General features: G+C 40.7%; 1 protein-coding gene across 1 annotated transcript in view; it reads right to left on the bottom strand.

Annotated features, from left to right (window-relative positions):
* Positions 1 to 21,178, bottom strand: part of Nbas (NBAS subunit of NRZ tethering complex) — a 262,549-nt gene that overhangs the window by 20,586 nt on the left and 220,785 nt on the right. Inside the window, exons 47-49 of the mRNA XM_090337434.1 lie at positions 20,986 to 21,075; positions 10,124 to 10,319; positions 1,133 to 1,272 (exon numbers count right to left, since the gene is read on the bottom strand). Of these exons, the coding sequence (XP_090193560.1) occupies positions 1,133 to 1,272; positions 10,124 to 10,319; positions 20,986 to 21,075 (426 nt within the window). The remainder of the gene's footprint in view (positions 1 to 1,132; positions 1,273 to 10,123; positions 10,320 to 20,985; positions 21,076 to 21,178) is intronic.

The following is a 21,178-nucleotide window of genomic DNA, read 5'->3' as shown; positions in this document are numbered from 1 at the left end:
TGGGCCTGAGTGTTGTCCCTGAGCTCTTCAGCTCACGGCTACTGCCCTACCCCTGAAGCCACAGTGCCACTTCTAGTTTTCTAGTGGTTAACTGGAGACAAGTGTCTCATGGACTTTAGTGCCTGGGCTGGCTTTAAACCGCTGATCCTCAGATCAGCGCCATCCCACCCCCTGCCTGAGTAGCTACGATTACAGGAGTGAGCTACCACACCCGGCTTGGCTTGTCCCTTAGTTCTTTCACTTAAGTCTGGTATTCTACCATTTGAGCCACAGTTCTACTTCTCACTAGTTAAATGGATATAAGGAGTCTAAAAGACTTTGCTGCCTTGTCTGTCTTTGAACCACACACAATTCTCAGATCTCGGCTTCCTGAACATAACTGGGATTACAGACATGAGTTGCCAGCTCCAGAACAATATGTAAGTCTGAAAGTATGCATTCATCCTCTGCGTCAAGGCTGTATATGCTATCCTTCTGTTATTTACTTAGCAGCCACCTTTGTAAACAGGCCCTTATGGCATCCCAGAGCCTGTGTGTAAGTACCTAGTAAGTACTGTACCTAATAACGGCTCCAACATCCATGTGTTGTGATGCTGGCTCTGTGTGTGACTCTTTGATGTAAGAAATGAAAAGTTCTCTATTTCATAAGAAAAAGAGATTGCATCCTAAGGTTGCCAAGATCTGTAGCAAGAATGAATGCTTTATCTGTGAGGGAAGTTCATGTGAGCTTTGTGGTTGCTCCTTAAACTGCAAAAGTTGCTGTCATGGCTAGTGGGCTACGTACATGCTTAATTAAGTTAGCAATGTATGTGTGAGGAAACAGGTAGTGTCACTACATCCTACCCACAATTCTAGGCACAATTCTAGGTTTCCACTCACAGTTCCAGGCACAGTCATGGCACAAGAACACACAGTCTGATGCAACCCACAATGCCAGCATATGCATAGAACACACAGTCTTTTCTTACCCACAATTCCAGGGACTCATCGGAGCTCTAGAAACATGTGCCTCAGGTAAGAGTGAAACCCATATTTTCTTTCCCCCTTGCAGAGGTTCATCTGCAGATGCTTCAGTTTTAGAACTAAAGGCTAGCTGAGCAAGTCTCATTATCAGTTTTATGGCAATACTTACACAGGGTCACCCCGCATTGGCGGCCATGCTTGCAAGAGCAAAATCAAGTGCTGAAACTCGACCTCATGGTAACTAGCTTCCAGGAGTTCCACGAACAGAGAGTAGCGGTTCTCTTCAGTCTCCACATCAGCCATGTCCACCTACAAGCAGACATATACAACAACTGTACTGCTTTATTCAAGAAGCCAGATTTCTTTCATTTCACTTTGTACAAGGGTTTGGACTCTGGTACAAAGGGCTTTATGTTTGCCAGGCAGGTGCTCTGGCAGGCCTCACCTTCAGCCTCTTTTCCTCTGTCATCATTTTTCAGTTAGGGCTTTGTGTTTTTGCTTGAGGCTGGCCTCAGATAGTAATCCTCCTATCTCTACTTCCCAGGTACCAGGGATTTGTAGACATGAGCTGTGATGCGTAGCTTAAATTTGATGATTCTGATTAAACATTCCCTTGAAAGTTTTTATAAAGTGCTAAAGAAAAATTGAAACCCAATATAGAAAAACCAAAGCCAAAGCCAAACATCTTTTTAAAAAATATATTTTAAGTGTAATTAATAGAAGGGTTACATTATATTCACCAGACAGAAAGTGCATTACTTCACATACATCGATACCCTTTCTCATGTCTTGGTCCCCATTTCCCTTCCCCCTCCCCGCCCCTCATCTTGTTTTCCCCCCTTTCCAATACGCATATATACAATATATCAGATAACAAGGGAAATACTGTAACAACATGAGATAACCAAGGGTCAGCAAAAGAGATGAGAGATAACATAGTACATTAAGGACAACAATCACTCATTATATAAAGCCAAATATCTTGCTATGGTTTTGATGTTGTTTGTCACCCAAAGCCTCCTGGGGTGGAAACTTGCTTCTCAGTGTGGCAAGGTTAGGGGGTAAGGCTTAGTAGTCCTAAAGTCTCAGATACAACCTTGCAAGGGACCATGGGACCTTCAGTTTCTCTAAGTCTCTCCTGGTGATGTGATAACTTCATTAGCATATGCCCCCATCAGACTGTGATACCTCATCAGAACTGAAACAACAGAGGTACACACCCTGAGTACCAAGAAGTATAATTTAAATAAGCTTATTTTCTTTACAAAGTTATCCTGTTTTAGGTATTTCATCATAGTAAAGAAAACCAAACTACTATATAAAACTTTAAAAGCTCTATCTATGTCTTACTCAGTTCTGAAACATATATTAAAAACAGTTTAGAACTAGAAAATTCCACAAGGTTTTCAACTTTATCAAAATAAATTCAAACAAGTAGATTTCCATATAACTGGCTCCTTGTGATTTAACATACTTAATGTTAAAATCCTTTGTTTCTAGGTCTGAAATTATAATACTTCACCATCCTCAATATTATTATTTTTTGGGGGGGTGGGATGGAACTCTGGGTCTGGGCACTGTCTCTGAAATCTTCAGTTCAAAGCTAGTACTTTACCACTTGAACCACAGTGACACTTCCAGTTTTCTGGTGGTTAATTGGAAATAATGTACTATGGAAAGCTAATTCTTTTCTCTTTTCCCCCTTATGATTTATCACATGTTGTTACTGTATCTGAATTTGTTACCTGGTATATTGTATATCTGTTTATTTGTCTATTTGAAATAGGGAAGGAAAGAGGAAAAACAAAATGGTTGGAAGGGGTTGTGGGAGGGGAAATGGGAGAAAAACATGAGAAGCAGTATCAATGTTAAAGAAGTAGTACCCACTACTTGAATGTAACTGTAACCCCTCTATATATCACCCTGACAATAAAATACCATTAAAAAAAAAAAAGAGTCTCATGGACATTCATGCCAGAGCTTTTAATCATGATTCTCAGCTCTCAGCCTCCGGAGTAGCCAGGATTACAGGCTTGAGCCGCCAGCGCCCAACACTGTATCATTTTTTTTAAGTCTTAATTACCCAATTTCTGCTAGCCTATGTGATAACTAGGCGATTTCTTTAACTTGTGAGATTTTACTAAACTGCTTTTAGTAAAGGATGTTTTTGCTATAAATAGAAGAGAGTAAATCCTTTGGTTACATCTTCATTTCTAAAAAGAAAAAACTGCCACATTAAAAAACACATTGTTTCCCCTCTTACTGTGTAAGTGAATGATTTCTCTTCATCTAAGGCAGTTCTAAAACAAATCACACCTCCAATCTTTTGAGGAAGAAAGTATTTCCTATTTTAAGTCAAAAGCAGCCATTAAGGTAAAGGTCTGCTGAACCTGGCACTCCTCTTTCTCTGCCCTGGTTGGGCACACAGCAGCATAACAGTGAATCCAGCATGTGCCCTCATACAGATCCCCTGAGATCATGATGAGATTAAACATTACCACCCTTTGCTAACTGTCCACATGAACACGTTTCCAAACATTAACTGAATGGTCATTTTTGGCTGTGATCCTGAGGAGTTGTCTAAAAATGTCATCCTAGAATTTCTCCATTTTGAATGCTCAAGAGCACTATGAAATTCATGTAATTGCTATGGGGAGTCCTGATCGCACAGTGACCACGGGGCCCTTCAGAGCCTGTTCTGAGTGGCCCCTGTCATCCCTCTGTGGGCTAACCACCTGGGAGCATTTTACAGGATCTGAAGTCATTTCTTAGCACAGCAAGTCAGCAGACTTCACTGTACATACGATGTAGAACTGGTAACAGGACTCACAAGTGACAGAGCCAAAGTATAATCTGTTCTGTCTGCTGTGAAATTAGAGGACTCTTAATTCATTTAACTTGGTCTTCCAACCAGGAAGTTGATAATACTGTCATGTCTCTTATAAAGAAAGATTTGGTGAATAGAACAGCTTGAAGTTATTTCTTCTGCTCTAGCTCCCCACAGGAAGGAGAGCATGCATAGCTCCTTGCCCAAAGCCACGGCCCTAGTACCAGGAGGTTGTGACAAGAACAGTAAAATCAGAAGTAGAACCTTTGTGACTCACTTTAGCCCACACCCAAGACTTGTAGCTGAATCTACATGCAAGCAACTCCTGTCATTTGTCTCCTTTCTATAAACTACAATACTGCTATGGGGAACGTGGAGACAGACAGATAATGATAAATAAACCATTTCATTTTACATATATTTTGCTATATTCTTCTATTCATGTAGGCTCAGAGCCAGGCCATTGTGGTTGAGGAGTCACAAGGGAAGAGCACTTTCACAGGCGACCAGAGGATTAAATGAGCAACAGCCCCAAGCTGTGTCTCAGTAATGGCAGTAACTCCTCTTCACACTGCTGGCTACCAAGGATCTGTTCTGACTTCTTCCACACTGAAACGTTTCTGAAACTACGACTTGTATTTTGGTGGAATAGTAAGGACTGTATAGTTCTGCTCCTCCAGGAAAGGGTGAAGAATATGCTCTCCTGCTTCAAGCAAAGTAAGAGGTGTCAGATTTCTAGTCTCTCCCAGGCCAACACCAGTCTTCAATCTGAGATGAACTCCCCAGATGTCTAAATGCCTGTGAAAAAGTCGAGGTGATCCTTCTCTCCAAGCTTCGTAATTGAACCTTTAGAATAAGAACTTGGAGTTGATTCTGACAAACACACATGGAGAATGGTAGCCTTTGTCAAGAACTGTGGAGATTTTATCCTTCAGACAAGCTAGCAAGATAGCTCACAGTTTAATGGATTCTGGTGGAAGATGAGAGACAAAGACCTGCTATTGCCACCAGCATTTCCTTGTGCTTGTTTTCTTTCTTTTAAATTTTTTCTACTTTTATTATTTTTTGTTATTATAAAGGTGATGTACAGAGGAGTTACAAATACATAAATCAAGTAAAGAGTACATTTCTTTTTGGACAATATCACCTCTTCCTTTGCTTTTACAAAACTTTTAACTATAAGCTTTTCTTCGACTGCTGCTGTTTCTTTTTTACTTCCTCCTACTTTTCCTCCTCTTCTTCCTCCTCCTCATTATTATATTTTTATTTATTATTATTATTATTATTATTATTATTTTAGTGGCCATAAAGTTTGAACTTTAGAGTCAGTACTCTACTACTAGAAATTTCTCCAGTCCCTATCTATGTTTTCTTTTACTTTGTCTCTTTCACAGTAAACAAGAAAATAACAGACTATTTGGGAGAAGAGGTGGAGACATGCAAGTTTGAACAAAGGCTTTATACTTGCTAAGCAGGCACTCACCCACTGAAGCATATCTCCCGCTCTAGTCATTTTTGAGATAGGTTTTCTTCTTCCCCTGGGCTGGTCTAGACCACCATCCTCCTATTTCTACTTCCCTCTGTAGCTAGGATGACAGACACATACAAACAACCAGCTTTTTTGTTGAAGTAGGTTCTTGTAATTTTTTTTGTTTTTGCTCGTGATCTCAATCTCCTGTGTAGCTGGGATGTCAGATGTGTACTGCTATGCCAGCTGCTGACTGAACTTTTTACTCAGGTTGGCCTTAAACCACATACTTCCGTTTCCACCTCCTAATCTCGCAAGTAGCTGAGGCATGAACCACTGGTGCCTGGCTTCTATCTTTGCCCCAGCAGGCATCAAACTCCTACAGAAAATCTGCAGGACTTTACAGATATCTGTCGAGTTAGTAACTATTTCCTATTGACACTAAATATTATAAAAATTTAAATGTGTCTTAGACAGAGAGTATGTTTCTTTTTATCTCTCCCAGTGTGTTTCTCTCATTGAATTAGGTGACTTTAGCTTCGGTTGTAAGCCATTTGTCAAGCAACCGCAATCTCCTTATCAGACACAAACCTCACGTCCTTGAAAAGAATGGAGTAAGTCATCTTGTCTCGGTTCAGAGTTTTTACTTTAAATTTGTCTTTGGCTGCAGAAGGCAAGTCCAAACACCTGGAACTGAGCCAGCATCCATATGACAACATCCAGGCCTTTAGTTTAGCTCAAATCACAGGACCAGCATTAAAAAAAATAATGAATTATAGAATAAAAAATGCTTCCCGTTCTTCCTTTCAGTCTCTAAATTTGTCACATCCAATCCATGTAAAGTCACACTGAAAACAGGAAAAAGTGAGGGGTTCACTCTATGCAGCTTAAGGCCAAATACTAGTGCTGAGTACAATTCCCTGGAAAAATAGGAAGTATAGCACAGGGCCAGTTTCATCACCTTCATGTTGTGCCACTTTAAGTTGGTCATGTGATCTCATGAAGATCAGCTGAGAAAAGAATGACAACCACCCAGTAGGGCATTTTACTATGCACATAGTAACAATGCCACAGGGGCATTTTTGAGAAGGGTAGTTTTGAGAAGGGCAATCTCTAAGGAAAAAGAGCTCTTTTTCAAAGGAGATTCAGTATCATCAGTTACTGGCAGGCCCAATTACTATGCATGCTCACTCAACTCTCATCAATTTGAGGAAAAAGGGACAGAGAGCTCTTCCCTAACAGCCGAGATCTCTTGCTTCTGTAGGGACAAACATGCTTTGCGGTTTCTCTGCTGCCATGTGAGAAACAAGAGGCTGACAGGAAAGCACTGTCAGTGAAGTGTGGCAAACCAAGAAAACAGTATCCGTCTAAAAGCACCAGACTACACTGTAAAGATCCTCATCCTAAGCACACTGCTTTGCTTGCATATGAGGTGGAGGTGGCATGGCTAATACTTCCTAACTAGTGACGGGACCACCACGCTGAAAATCACAAGTCCAGCCTTGCCATTTTAAGGGTGACTTTGCACAAGCTTTGTTTTGCTTTTTAAGATTTAGTATTCATTTATTCAAAAAATATTTATTGAATGTCTGTGAGATCACTGTTCTCATGGAATTTATATTCTAATGGGAGGAGACAGGCATGATATAATAAATAAAGGATAGGCAAGAAGAAGTCAGCAGATTGTGGGAAATAGTTTATAGAGAATTAAGACAGTGATAAAATAGATGTTGATTGAGTGGCTAATTTACACTGTGTAGTCATTTTAGACAAGGTGACATTTAAGTCAAAATCTGACAAAGCACCTTCTCATTTCTGGACGTCAATACCCCTCTCTGTAAGAGACGACTGTTGAGCCGGGAAGCTTCGGCAAGTGTCTCCTAACTCCAGACCACATCTGTCAGTTGCTGGCCATTGGGATCGTCCATCTGGATGCGTACACTCACATCTCCAACATCAACACGCACCCTGCATTGGTCTGTGAATCTTAGCTCTAAAGCCATTTAAGACATTAAGCTATTCTGAAGGAACTAAATATAGCTTTGCAAACCAAACTTCTCTTATGCTTTTGAGTTCTGCATGACAAAGAAATATGTATTTTGTTAATGTTTTGGCAGATAAACCAACTGGCCTCTGGGCAGTGAGGTTAATATTGCCACACATTGTTCAGATTAGGCAACACATAGGATTTTTTTCATGAGATTAGATGTTATCTTAAATTAATTCTTTCTGCTTATCACTCAGACTATCAAAAATTCAAAAGGCAAAGGCCTATGCTATACATTTTCTTTTTACAAAAAATGGGGGAAAAGGTTTGAGGTACTGGAGTATGAAGGTTTTTTAAGGAAACACAGCGCTTTGACCCAAATTTTTCATGCACCAGTTAACTAGAAAATTACAAAAGTTGAAGAACTCAGATCAACTGCACCAAGGGGATTAATAACAATTCATTTTTCCTTTCCCCCTCTGCATTCCCTCTTTATCCCCTCATTTGTGCTGGGGTACATTTCAGGAATGGAAATGTTTCTCTAACTATTGGAAAATGAGGGTCTCTGAATTTTTAATTCTGTTACCTACTCATCAGAAAACTGGAAACATAGCCTCTCTGAGACACAGTGAGGAGCAGGTACCACAGACTGTCTTTAATTTCACAGGAGCTGGCTACTTGCCTAAAAACACAGTGATTTGTGGGGTCCCTACTTTGGGCACCTAAAGGATAATTAACTATTAAGCCCTTCTTTGATGTATGCTAAGTCCGCCTAAGAAGATTATCAGCTACAGTGAAGGTAGCAGTCCCACAGCTTGTGTAATTGAACATCGAAATAGCTTCTACTCTTATCTTAGTCTCAAAGAACTTGTCTCTGTTCTTACTATTACCACAGGATTTCTAACAATGAAGAAGGTACTAGGGCTATAGAGATGGCAAGTAGAGTCAGTCGTGTGCAGAGAAATGGCAGATGATGTGTGCGGGCCATCCCCTCACAGTTTGAGGTCTTCATACCAAGTTGACAAAGTCCATCCAGGAAGAATCTTCCATAAGATTTCATACCTACTGGCAGAGGAACACACACACACACACACACACACACACACACACACACACACACAGAAGCTACCCAACAGTTCCCTGAGCCTCCTATTGCTCTAGAAAAAGAACACACAAGTTTTGAAAAATATTAATTTAAAGGCCAATTTCAACTCTGGGCATAGCTCTGTATCATTTTAAAAGTTGTGATACTGCCATTCTGAAACCACAGTTTTTCTGCATTCATTTCCAAAGGAGCAAGAAGACACTACAGTTATAAGACAAAATTCCTCATCAAATTAACTTATCCTCCTAAATGATCTGAATCAGCACTGCCAGGAAGATGACAAACATCTAATTAACAAGAGGGGCAAGCACTCATGGATGCATTTCTTGAGGAAAAGGACGGGCCTGTAACACAATGAAGACAGTATAAAGTGTTCTTAAGAAATCCCCAATCATAGGCTGCTGTGAAGAGGAAAGTAGAGGAAGAAAAAAATGGGTTGACTCATCACTGTGAGACTTCTGGGAAGAGATCTTCCAGAGGGCCTGAGTTTTTGCTGTATAAATGAGAGAGTAGTAGTGAGTGAGGCTGCAAATGAGAAGGTAGTTTGCCCTCACACCATTCTAGTCAAGTTCACCAAAAAGCATGGTCAAGTAACAAGCTTAGCAGCCTTATATCCTTTTTGGGAAAAAGTTATAAAGAAATGAATATCTCAAAAATTCAGTGAAATTACTGAAATTATACAACAGCTACAACTTGTTGCTTGAGTGACTGGAACACTGAGAAGAACTTAAGAGATGATAGCAACACATGAGTTTTGAAGCGTTTAGGCTCAAATATGAAAGTGTATAGTATTTCAGCATCACAGATTAGATGGCCATTCCACACTCTCGGCACCCATGCTGACTTATCCGTCTCACTGATCTGACAGTCTGAGGAAGGCATTCCATTCTGGATGAGGAGCACTGGAAATTCCACATGGCAATAATAATGTGAGCTGATTTAAGGTATCCCCAATGGTCTCCATAGACCCTTCACCTGCTGGAAAGACACATCACCATCTACTGTAGAGTCACAGCCCAACAACCAGGGAAAGCTTCTGTAAATGAGATTCTCTGAGAGGTCTTGGTTTCTCACTTTTACTGACAAGATGGCAAATAAAGCACTCGGCTCTTGCCTGGATTCTATGTCCTTAGCATGTATCAGTTTACAGTACAATTCAAACTTCAACAGCCCCCACATTTCTTAGTTTTGCAATTAACATTCTCATGTACTCAATCAAGTGCTTAAGCTTGCATATGTATACTAATATGCCAAGAGGATATCTCCAGGGTCTTTAGGTTTTTGTGGCAATAGGAATATAAAACTTGAAAAAAAAGTAATAGATAATTAAAACTCAGCTACCTGGAGGGATGGAATTCAAAGAAGAGTTATGCTTATATTCATCAGGCCAAGTTTTAGTCAGAATGACCGTGCAAACTTTGAAGAATGACACAGAGAAACGAGATTTATGTCACTGCTCTTACATTCATAAAAGAGCAGGACAGAGAAGGGCATTTTAACGCATAAGAGCATGTAGAGAAATGAATCCATTAGCTTGCACCTGTATTTCCATGCAGCTCTCCTGGAAGGGCTGAGCCACAGGGGTAATAGATATGGAAACGGCACCATCTCCTATGGAGAGAGATGATTAACTCATGTTGGTGAGTGAAACATATTTTGGAATGTAGAGTCAGGTTCAAATGTACTTTTAGAAAACAAAAGCTGGAGTGATGAGCATATTGGAAAGTTTGCATTTTGAAGGTAATCCAGAGCTGCCCTCTGGTTATTGCTTACCTGCCTCTGGGGCCACGCAGCTTTAAGAATGGCTTCTGTCCTGAAGAATACCAGGAGCTTGCCATCCTCCTCGCTCAAGTGGAAGGACTGCCCCAGAATCTGCAGCACTTGAATGCGGGGCCGCACAGGCCAGGCTTCGTGGGCACAGAAAGGCCGCAGCCACTCCAGCAGGTCCTCAGAAGACACCAGTTCCTCTCTGCAGGGTAAAATCAAGTGGTAAAGAGAAATGGCAAGGCTTTCATTTGTCCCCCGCTCCCCCCCAAATCTACTGTGGTCACCGAACTAAATAGTTGTTTACTAGATGATTTTATCCTTATCCTTGGGAGGAAAAATTTAGTTTAACAAATGGCTTATGGCAAACCATATTAAATATTTTAGAACTATGTCATATAAGTGTAATTTTAAATAGTATCCCATGCAAATGAGCTACATAAAGCAAATAAAATAACCATTAACCAAAATGTCCTTAGCTAGTTTATTTCTTCTACAAAGTGTAGTAAGTAGTAAGCCTTATTTCTATAAATCATACTAATAGGGTCCAGGAGCATCCTAGCAATATTCTACATTCTCACGAGTGGACAATAACTGCGTAGACACCACAGATTACACTTCACAGGTAAGAAAACAGTCGGTAGGGAAGCAAGCTAATCTGCCTACACAGATATGTAGTAAACAACGTGGGATGAGCCACATCTTCCCACCACTCTTCACTAGCTCCAGAATTTCAGTATGTGCACACACACACACAGATGTATATATATACACATATATACATATACACACAGACCATAATATACATATTTATGTGACATATTTTTAATTTTAATTATAAAGGAGATGTACAGAGGGGCTAGTTACATACATCAGGGAATGAGTGCATTTCTTTTTGAACTGGGTCACCTCTTCCCTCATTTTCTCCCAGTACTTTTCCCCTCACAAACCCCCACTTCTAGGCGGCATAGTTCATTTCAACATAGTATCTAAAGAGTCTTACTGCTGAATTAGGTTACCTTTTGTGCCACTATTTCTGTGCTTTTCCCTTATTGACCCCAAACTGATAAACTTACACACAAGATAAAAAGTATACAAATTAAAAACAGTGTCTAAAGGAGAAAAAAAAAAACAAAAATCACAAAGTTAAAAAAAAATCACCTTGTTTCCATTTCTTGGGAGTTCATTTCAATAAATATCATTTTATATGATCATATGCATATAGCTATTGAGCTTCTGTGATACTTTCCTAAGAATATCTTCCTTTGGTCTCATTGTGTGAATGTTTAGAGTTCAGTTTCATTTATCACGTCCAAGTGTAATTTTTAAAAATCTTTTATCATCCATTGTGTTAACTGGTAGATTTATGGGTACAGTCTAATTACTACAAATGAGGGAAAACATGCAACCCATTTTTCTTTGGGTCTGGCTTACTTCACATAATATAATTCTTTCCAAGTCTTTCCATTGCCTTATGAGTGGGGCAATATTATTCTTTCTGATGGACAAGTAGAATTCCATCGTGTATAAATACACCACATTTTCTTGATCCATTTGTCCACTGAGGGGCATGTGGCTTGATTTCATATCTTGGATATGGTAAACAATGTTGCAATGAATAGTTTTGCTGGCTCTATGGTGTGTGTGTATGTGTGTGTGTGTACACACCTATGATATGCTTGGAAATATCCCAGGATATTTAGGATTGTTATAAGATTAAATCTAAAAGGATTCAGAGAAAAGAACATTTTGCAAAACTTTCTATCTGGAAAGACATTAGAATGTCTTCTCTTGTAATCTAAAGTGCAGCATCCAGGGAAGACAACTTATTTGATTATGTTGTCAATTAATTATTATAAATTTTGTTAAAAGTTTATTCTTACAGAAGACAACATTCCAAAAGGCTCCAGGGATCCAGGCCAAAGTACCAAATCAGAAACATGGTATTGTAACCAGATCCTTATAAACCTCTCAATAGGCAATAAATCACAAAGACTAACCTGCCACAAACAAAATTCCTGCCCTAACAAGACTATAACACATTTTTGGCAGTTGTGGGACTTGAACTCAGGACCACCTGTTCTGTCTCTGAGCTTTTTCACTCAAGGCTAGTGCTCTAAGCCACAGCACAACTTCCAGTTTTCTGGTGGTTAATTGGAGATAGGAGCCTCACAGACTTTCCTGCCCAGGCTGGCTTTGAACAAGGCACAATCCTCAGATTTCTACCTCCTGAGTAGCTAGATTATTATACGCATGAGCCTGTAATACATTTATTAACACATTTCTTAGGCTTCTGGAGATAAAATTTTACTAGCTATATCTTGACATTTATAATACACTTGTGAAATACCATTTTCATGGTAAATTAAATTTAAAAATAGAATTCATTATTTATATTTAGGAATAATAGAAATTACAAAATGTTCTCGACAACTGCCTTAAATGCTTCTAAATTTATTTATTCATTTGTTAGTTTTAGCAGTGACTACCTTCTGAAATACAGGTTTGCAAATAATGCATACCCATATGCACTAAGAATGCACTGAAACTTCCTACAACTAAATATATTCACTATTTGTAAAATGATGTAACAGAAAGATCATTAAAAAAAAAACTGATGGACATACTTGTGACTTGGACCACATTGTTTCCTAATACTCTGAACCAAAATTAAGAGTGCTGCTGTTACTGCTTTGCAATCAAATACAGGAAAGTTCCAAATTATGTCCTGGACCCTAGCCTAGGGTGTGACAGTATGTAAGAAATAAACTGTAACTACCAGAATCATCTTCATAATAATTATCATTACCGGCATCATCAAAATACTATAATTTGTGCCTGATGAAAGAACTGAAAAAAATACACTTTTTTTTTGCCAGTCCTGGGCTTGAGCTCAGGGCCTGAGCACTGTCCTTGGACTTTCTCAAGGCTAGAGCTCTACCACTTGAGCCTCAGTACCACTTTGGGTTTTTTCTATGTATGTGGTACCAGGGAACTGAACCCGGGTCTTGTGCATGCTAGGCAAGCACTCTACCACTAGGCCAAACTCCCAGGCCCATAGTTTTTGACTTTATAGAACTAATAATACAAAGGAACAGAATAAAGACTAAAAAGTGATTATTGTTGGGTGCCAGGAGCTCATGCCTGTAATTCTATCTACCCAAGAGACTGAGATGTGAGGATCATGGTTCAAAGCTAGCCAGGGTAGGAAAGTCTGTGAGACACTTATCTCTAATGAACCACCAAAAAGATAGAAATGGAGCTGTGACTCCATTTCTAGTGATAGAACACTAGCCTTTAGTAATAAGGGATAGCACCCGGGCTCTGATTGCAAACCCCAAGATTTACACAATCAAGCTTATGCACATATGCACACACACACACACACACACACACACACACACACACACACACACACACACACAGTGATTATTACCCAAGTTGTTAATACTGTACACTGGACAACTATTTTAGACGAGGTATGGTATCTGGACAGTACCATGAAGGACAAGCAGGATATTCCTGAATTGAAGGAAAGATTAAAAAAAACAAAACCCAAACAAAGAAAAAAAACCCACTATAACCAGAGAGAGAGAGAGAGAGAGAGAGAGAGAGAGAGAGAGAGAGAGAGAGAGAGGGAGGGAGGGAGGGAGGGAGGGAGGGAGGGAGGGAGGGAAGGGAGGGAGAGAGAGAGAGAGAGAGAGAGAGAGAGAGAGAGAGAGAGAGAGAGAGAGAGAGAGAGAGAGAGAGAGAGAGAGAACGCCAAAATGTTCAGTGTAAGAGTGAAACCCAGCTGTGTGGGTATAGGGGGCAGATTCTACCACAGTAACCAAGATTTTGAGTTGTTGGGTTCACACTACTTCCTGACAATGTCACTTGGACCAAGAAATCATTAAGTAATTCAGAGTCTCATTTTCTTTGTTAATGGGGATGGATAACACTGCCAGCCTCCTGTGGCTGCTTAGGATTAAACAGAAACACAAAAAAATGAAATATAAAACACAAAATAATTCTGGCAGATAACTAAGCACAAAATAGGTTTGGCAGGTAACTAAGCACTTGTCAGTGATTATTATTATTGAGCATGTCTTTTTTGGGAGAGGTACAAGATGGGAATGATGGAGTGTTTCTGAGGCGTGAAGCATTAAAGTCTCATTAACTAGTGGAGAAGATGTGCAGTCTAGGATGGACTCGGGCGGAGTGCTGTTGTAACTGTCCAAATATGAACCAGGAGAAAAGAAGCTAAAAGCCCATTCTGGGCCATTAGTCCAGGCCAATTTAATATAAAGCTGATTTTTGTACCCTCTCCCCTAAATTCCTAGGGGTGGGGTACAAGAAGGATGAAGTAGAATGGGGAAAAGCTAGAGCCACGAAAACCACCTGGAATTACTTAATACCCTGTACACGGTCACACAGAAAGCAATGGAGCCTGTTCCAACTCCCCTGGCAAGTACTATATAAGTTACTGAATCAACTTGGGAAATATTCCAAAACATTTTGGCAGTGAGTAAAATAATTCAGTTACTGATAAGATAAAGATTATTATAACATTTTGTAAGTCATTAAATTGATTTAGACTCCTTTTATTCCTATACTTTATTATACAGTTAATTTGGCATTTTGGAGGGACGATTTCTAATTTTTAGTTTATATTTTAAATACATAATAATATTATGGAATTCACTCCTAAAACAAAATCACTGTGTACCATGTCCTAGATGGGCCTCACTCTGTGTCATCTGAACATCAGAGCTCAGCAACTATACAGAATCAAAGGCCAGGAACTGGTAACTCAGGAGGCTTGAGCTCTGAGGATTATGGTTCAAAGCCAGCCCCAGCAGCAAAGTCCGTAAGACTCTTATTTCCAATTAAGAACCAAAACAGTAGGAAGTAGAACTGTGGCTTAAGTGGTAGTACACTAACTGTGAATAGAAAAGCTCAGGCACAGCACCCAGGCCCTGAGCTCAAACCTTGGGACCAGCACTAAAAGAAAAAGAAAACATCATAAAGGGCATGGACCACACTGTGCCCTAAGATTCTTTCTTGCTAATTTCAACTTGCATTTTTGGGGGGTTCATTCTTATAAGCCCAGTAAGGATACACAGACAGAGGGAAAAGGAGAGAGACAGTTGAGGGCAGAGGGCAGAGGGGACAGGGAGAAAACAGGGATAAAATGATAATTACTAGAAAACGAAGAGGAAAAGCATCTAAGTATTTGATCCTTGCTGTGGGTTTGAAATTGTTCATGATAAAGAGGTAGGTGGGAAATAACAATTAAGACTTTGATCACATAAACATCCAGAATAAGAGGGAAAGTGATTCTACTTCTGTGATGTTTAATGAAGGCAACAAGAAGGTTTACTGAGCTTAGGAAAAATGAGAGGATCATTCCAAAACACATTTACTTCATTACAAAAGTCACACAAATGATTAGTAAATGATATGAAATTTAAAAAGGAGACCTTCCATAGTTACATTATAATCCAAAAAGCAACTGTTTCTATGTTTTCTTCCCTTTAATGAGAACAGGAGCAGGTATTATACTGTAATGAGAAATCAAGTTCAGTACTGTAACTAACACAGAAAACTCACACTCAGAAAATAATCAGCTATGGCCAAAAAGCTAAGGAGTCAGGTAGAAAATAGAACTTGATTTCCTAGCAGTAACAGCAGCAACAGCAGCGATGCCAACGCCAACAGCACATTAACTGAAACAATTACCTTGCGGAGATGGGTACTCAGCAACCTCTCTACTATGTCCTGTGGCATTGGAGACATTCACAACATGAAAACAAGAAAAAGAAATGGAAGGGAATGTCAACCAAAAAGAGCAATTATTAAATTAGAGCAAGAAGAAAACGAAAAGCACGAATAGGATATATATATATATATACATATATATATATAATTTTTTTTGCAAAAGGTTCAAAACTAGTTCAGGCAGGAAAGTCCCTGAGACTCATGTCTTATAGCTGGTAGTGGCACTGTGGCTCAAGCAAGTGGTAGAATGCTAACCTTGAGCTGAACAGTTCCCAGGCCCTGAGTTCAAGCTCTAGGACCAGCACACACACTCATGCATGCACACACACAGTTTTCAAACTCCCATGGCATATATATACGAGGAAAACCCAAATGTAGGTAAGGTATAGTAAAACTGATAAAAATTGTAAAACACATTTTATATTTATTTTTCTGCCAGTGCCAGAGTTTAAAGTAGGCCGATTCTACTCATGCCTGATGCTCACTTGCGCCTCCAGCCCAGCTTTGTGCTGGCTAAATGGAGATGTAATCTCAAGGACTTCACTGTTCAGCTGGCTTCTAACCACAATCCTCCAGATCTCAGCTGGCTGAGTAGCTAGGATTATAGATAGGAGCCACCACTTCCTGGCTTGAAAAACATTTCATAACTCATGATACCATTATTTTTAGAACTGAAGTGATAAAGAGCGCAAGAGGCTCTGAGTTAAAATCCCAGTATAAGCATGTGCATGGGCATGCACGTGCATGTGTGCGCACACACACACACTCCACATAAATTATCTGTGCTTGAGAATGAAGGGCTGACTTTATTAACACATGAAAAACATAGGCCTTTGAGATTATTTGCGCAGAATGATCTCATGTACGACTCCAGGAAGGGCAGGTCACCAGGCAGGGACCTAAGTCCATCTTCTGTAGACTATGCCTTTCTCAACGCACGGATCCACACACAAACATGCTCCCTCCCTCCTCGGGAACTAGGGGCACTTCCCAGGAGACTGTCAAATGTGAACACATCAAGGGCAAGTAAGAATGAATGAATGAGTGAATGAATGTATGCCGGTGCTGCAGTAATATAAAAACATAAATTTTTGCATATCAAGCATATTAAAATGAAAATTCTCAGAAAGGCAATAATTTTAGTATGTGTACAATTCAAATCTCAAACCTGATTTTGACCATTACTAATAACTCTTTGCATTTGCTCTCCAAAGTCTGCATGGCGTCCCTTGCTACTGCACACATGGTGGCACCTTGATGAGATTAGATAAGAGCTGCTGCTGGGTCCTTACGGATGCTGCTCCTGGAAGCACCACTTCCAGTCAAGCGGCTGCCCACCCTGCCTCTGGCCACGCTGTCCAAGAGGGGTCGGCACTGTGACATAAGCTGCATGTTCCATGGTGCTTCGAGAGCCAGAGATAGTTTCTTTGCCTCACAGCAGGAAGTGCAGAAATCAGGTTCGATTCGCCCTAGTGGGCTTTTTGCCCTGTTATCTCTGTGTGCCTTTTTGTCCTTTCTGCTTTAAAATAAAAATGTGCAATCTCTAGGTACACGGAGTCTGGATTATCTGACATTGCTTGCTCTTGGATGCTTGCTCTCTTCTCTCTCTCTCTCTCTCTCTCTCTCTCTCTCTCTCTCTCTCTCTCTCTCTCTCTCTCTCTCTCTCTCTCTCTCTTCTCTCATATATGTGCCTACCTTAAGACACTGCAGATAATACTGATATATATATATATATATATGTATATATAAAAATGTATCTTAAGACACTGAAACTGGTACAGTTAGTTACCATATCAGTTATTCACAAGTTTTGAAAAAAAAGATTTCTCTGCTATTCTGTACTATACAGAAGTCTTCATTAATTAACTACTATCATCTGGTGAGTTAAATTTTTTGCATCCTTTGTAAATCACTAATGTACTATTTCACACTTGTGGGGGCATTCCTGTTAGGAAATTTTCAAAGGCACCTGCTGGCAAATGTAGAAAAAAGAAATATGAAAAAGGCAGAGAAATCGGGCAGAGATGGGGAAGATGAGGGAAGTAATGGCTTGAGACCTTGCTGCCCAAAGTTCAGTCCTTGGAGCAGGTGTCCCTTGGGAGTCGGTATGACACGAAGTGAGTCAGGCCCACTGAGACGCACTCCATCAACTACACGTTAGTAAGATCCCATGCAGTTCCTAAGCACTCTGAAATGGATGGTGCCACCTCCCTCTCCAGTGCTGGCTCCTGAATGCCAGACAGATAAGACAACTCAGAGATTCATAGTGCATTCTTCCTGGATGAGCTGGCACAAGTTCCGTGACATCTCTGAGCTACAGTTCCTAACTGGTACAATGGAAAGAATGCAGTTGGTGCAGCGGGGTTGCTGGAAGACAAAGTGAGCTATTGAACAGCAAGCACCCTTTACAAGGTTTTTAAGTTGTGATCATGTAGTCATGGGTAGGAGAGCATGTATATTTAAAGACAAATAATCACAGTATTTTATGAACTCCAAGTTTAGCAAAAATAATACTTGTTAGAACTTATTTTGGCTACTGAGTTTTTAAAAACATGTTTTTTTCCCCTGAAACAAATTAATAAAGTAGATAATCTAGAAATGCATATTCTCAAAAGATGGTATGAGAAAACAGAAGTAACACAGAAGGCCACACACTCAGATGGTACATTTGAATTTCGTGACTCTCTAAGTAACTAATTACCCAGCAGTCCTGGTTTCTAACCCTTAGAATACTTAGTCTCAGGTCTAGAGGTAGGGATAGAGATAAAGTAAAAAAGACAGGAGCTGAATGTCCTACCAGTAGCTTACGTGAGAGGTTCTTTATGTGATTTCCTACTCCCACAGATAAAAGAAACGGGATTTTCTGGGTGAGCCAGAAGCTGCCATTCACAGAAAATGATATCTGTTCCAACACAAGAAGACTACATGCAGATGATGGCACAAACTAAGAACTAACTTGCACTTAAATTCTTGCCCTCTGTACAGTGTTCCTGGGATGGTGTATCCATAACCAAGAGCGTATGTGCATGTGTATGTGTATCTATGGAATGTTTGAGAGAAGTTACTTCTAAGGCAATGGATACTGCTGAGGGTGATGGGTGAAAAGGTCAAGGGGATGGGAGGGCAGGAAGCTGGGAGTGTCAACAAGACATGGAATGCCTCCTTGAGGTTGCAGGCTAGGCCAGCAGGGCAGGCCAGGTAATCAGTGACTGGAAAGTACTGCTTTTACAGGTGGAACCCCACGTCACTCACCCAAAGACAACTCATGGAACTACCCAGAACATAGTAACTAACGCCTCCACATCATCCTACCAGGCACATTATTGGACAGGAAATCCAAGCAACAGGTTGAAAGGTGTCCATTCAAAATACACTTACTGAGAAGAGAAGTTATAATTATCTTTTACTTTTGCTTCTCTTTTTAAGAAAAACGAAAGAACCTCCCTGAAGCTTTTGAAAAGACACCTTTGCTATTCTGTCTGTTTCTCCACTCCCTAAAGGTTTTGCAAACCTAAAACAACAGTCTTTGTTGAAAAGTTCAAGATGGTTTGTTGGAATATCTCACTGGAATTTCATCATGAAAAACACTGCCTTCCAGCCTTAAGATGTTCCCCGGGGGTGGGGGGAAACCCTTAAGGATGCACTGGAAGAGGCGCAGCGCCGTACCCGAGAGGAACTGCTCACTGGCTGGGCACCGGGGGCCGGGACCTGACACTTACACTGGTACTGGGATGGGGCCATGTGATGCGAGCTCTGGGACCTACTCGGCTACCTGTCTCCCTGGGCCTCCCCTTGGCCCAGACAGCATCTCAACTGGAAACGCCCTCCTCCTCCTCCTCCTCCTCCTCCTCCTCCTCCTCCTCCTCCTCTTCCTAAGACTCTTCAGAAAGCAGGTCCCTGCTCACAGAGGGCTTCCAGCCTGACTCCCTCCAACCCATTTTCTGTACAGCACCTCCCACTCCCCTGTGGACAAGCTGGACTCCCCCACAGGACTGTGAGCTCATAAGGTTAGCACTTACTTCTCATCCATATATAATGCCTCATGACTCAACACAAAGCATGGCACATGGTGAATAACTAAAGATTATTTTCTTATCTGAAGACCTCAACTGGAGGGGTTTCAAATACTTTGCAGTGGGCAGAGCAGAATGAATGGAGGGTCCTGCTTGCCTCTTCACTGACAGCTTATATACTGGCCTTCAAACTTGGGGAAAGAAGTAGCACCAGAGCTAGCCTTGGCAAACATCTGAGACATGTCATTAGTGCTATATCGTATTTTCAATTAAAAATGAAAACTGAGGAGAGGCCGGACTGTACAAGAAGGCCTGCTGTGTACTCTGAGGCTGCATTACCATGAGCTGCCTCCCCAGCTGTACTTGTCATTCTCCATAGTCAGGTTCGCTGGTAGTAAGCCGGGGGTGAAACACTACTGGTTAGCCTCATCTTCTTTGGCCCTTTTTCTCTCCCGGGGAGGAAAACCAGAGATATTTTCATTTTTATTTATTTTACATTACCTGACGTATCTCCCTGGAACAAGTCTTTGGCTGCTTAGGGCATATTGGTTAACAACAGAAACTTAGGTAATGCTTCATGAGTTTTAATCTCAGCTCTGCCACTTAAATCTCACTTTTAGCAAGTTAACCTATCTATATGGAGGATTAAATGATGTGATACATAAAAAGAAAAACTCTTTCTACATATGGCATTAATGATAGACGCTTTTTAATCTGTAAAGACTGCATATTCTGAGTTCCACCAAAGGCACATTTAACATATAAAGATTTTTTTTAATGTATTATAAGCAATTCTAAGAATGCCCATACTTCAGTAGAGAAATTGCATACTTAATCCAGTAAGCCTGGTATAGATGGAAATCTCTTTCAAGAAGCCTCACAGTATCCTTGGTCTCCCCATGGAGAAGATAAAGGGAGACAATGTTGTGGGCAACACACAGCTGGACTGGGATCCGGACAGAGGCCCAGTCCTTAGCTACACAGAAGGACCCCAGCTACCCCTTTGCACAGCCCAACAGTGCTACATGGTCTTGGAAGTCTCAAATGTATGATCAGTGAAAGTAGGCCTAGAGGAGCGCTCTTCCATGCCAATCTTACCCTTGATCCACGCTGGCATGCACTGCTGCAACAACACATTCCAGGACCTGAAGGGGGTCCCTAGGGCCACCAAGGTTGGCACTGCCACCACTGCAGAGAGAAGAGCCAAGTCAAAGAGGGTTACTCAGGACTCAAAATCACACTCGATATTTATTTACACACTCAGATGAACCAGGTAGGCCGTGGCATGACA

This window comes from Megascapheus bottae, chromosome 7 (genome assembly GCF_031878675.1).
Source record: "Megascapheus bottae isolate mThoBot1 chromosome 7, mThoBot2.hap1, whole genome shotgun sequence".
Taxonomy (NCBI): Eukaryota; Metazoa; Chordata; class Mammalia; order Rodentia; family Geomyidae; genus Megascapheus; species Megascapheus bottae.
Note: the sequence above shows the minus strand (reverse complement) of the source record. Positions and strands in the feature narration are given on the sequence as shown.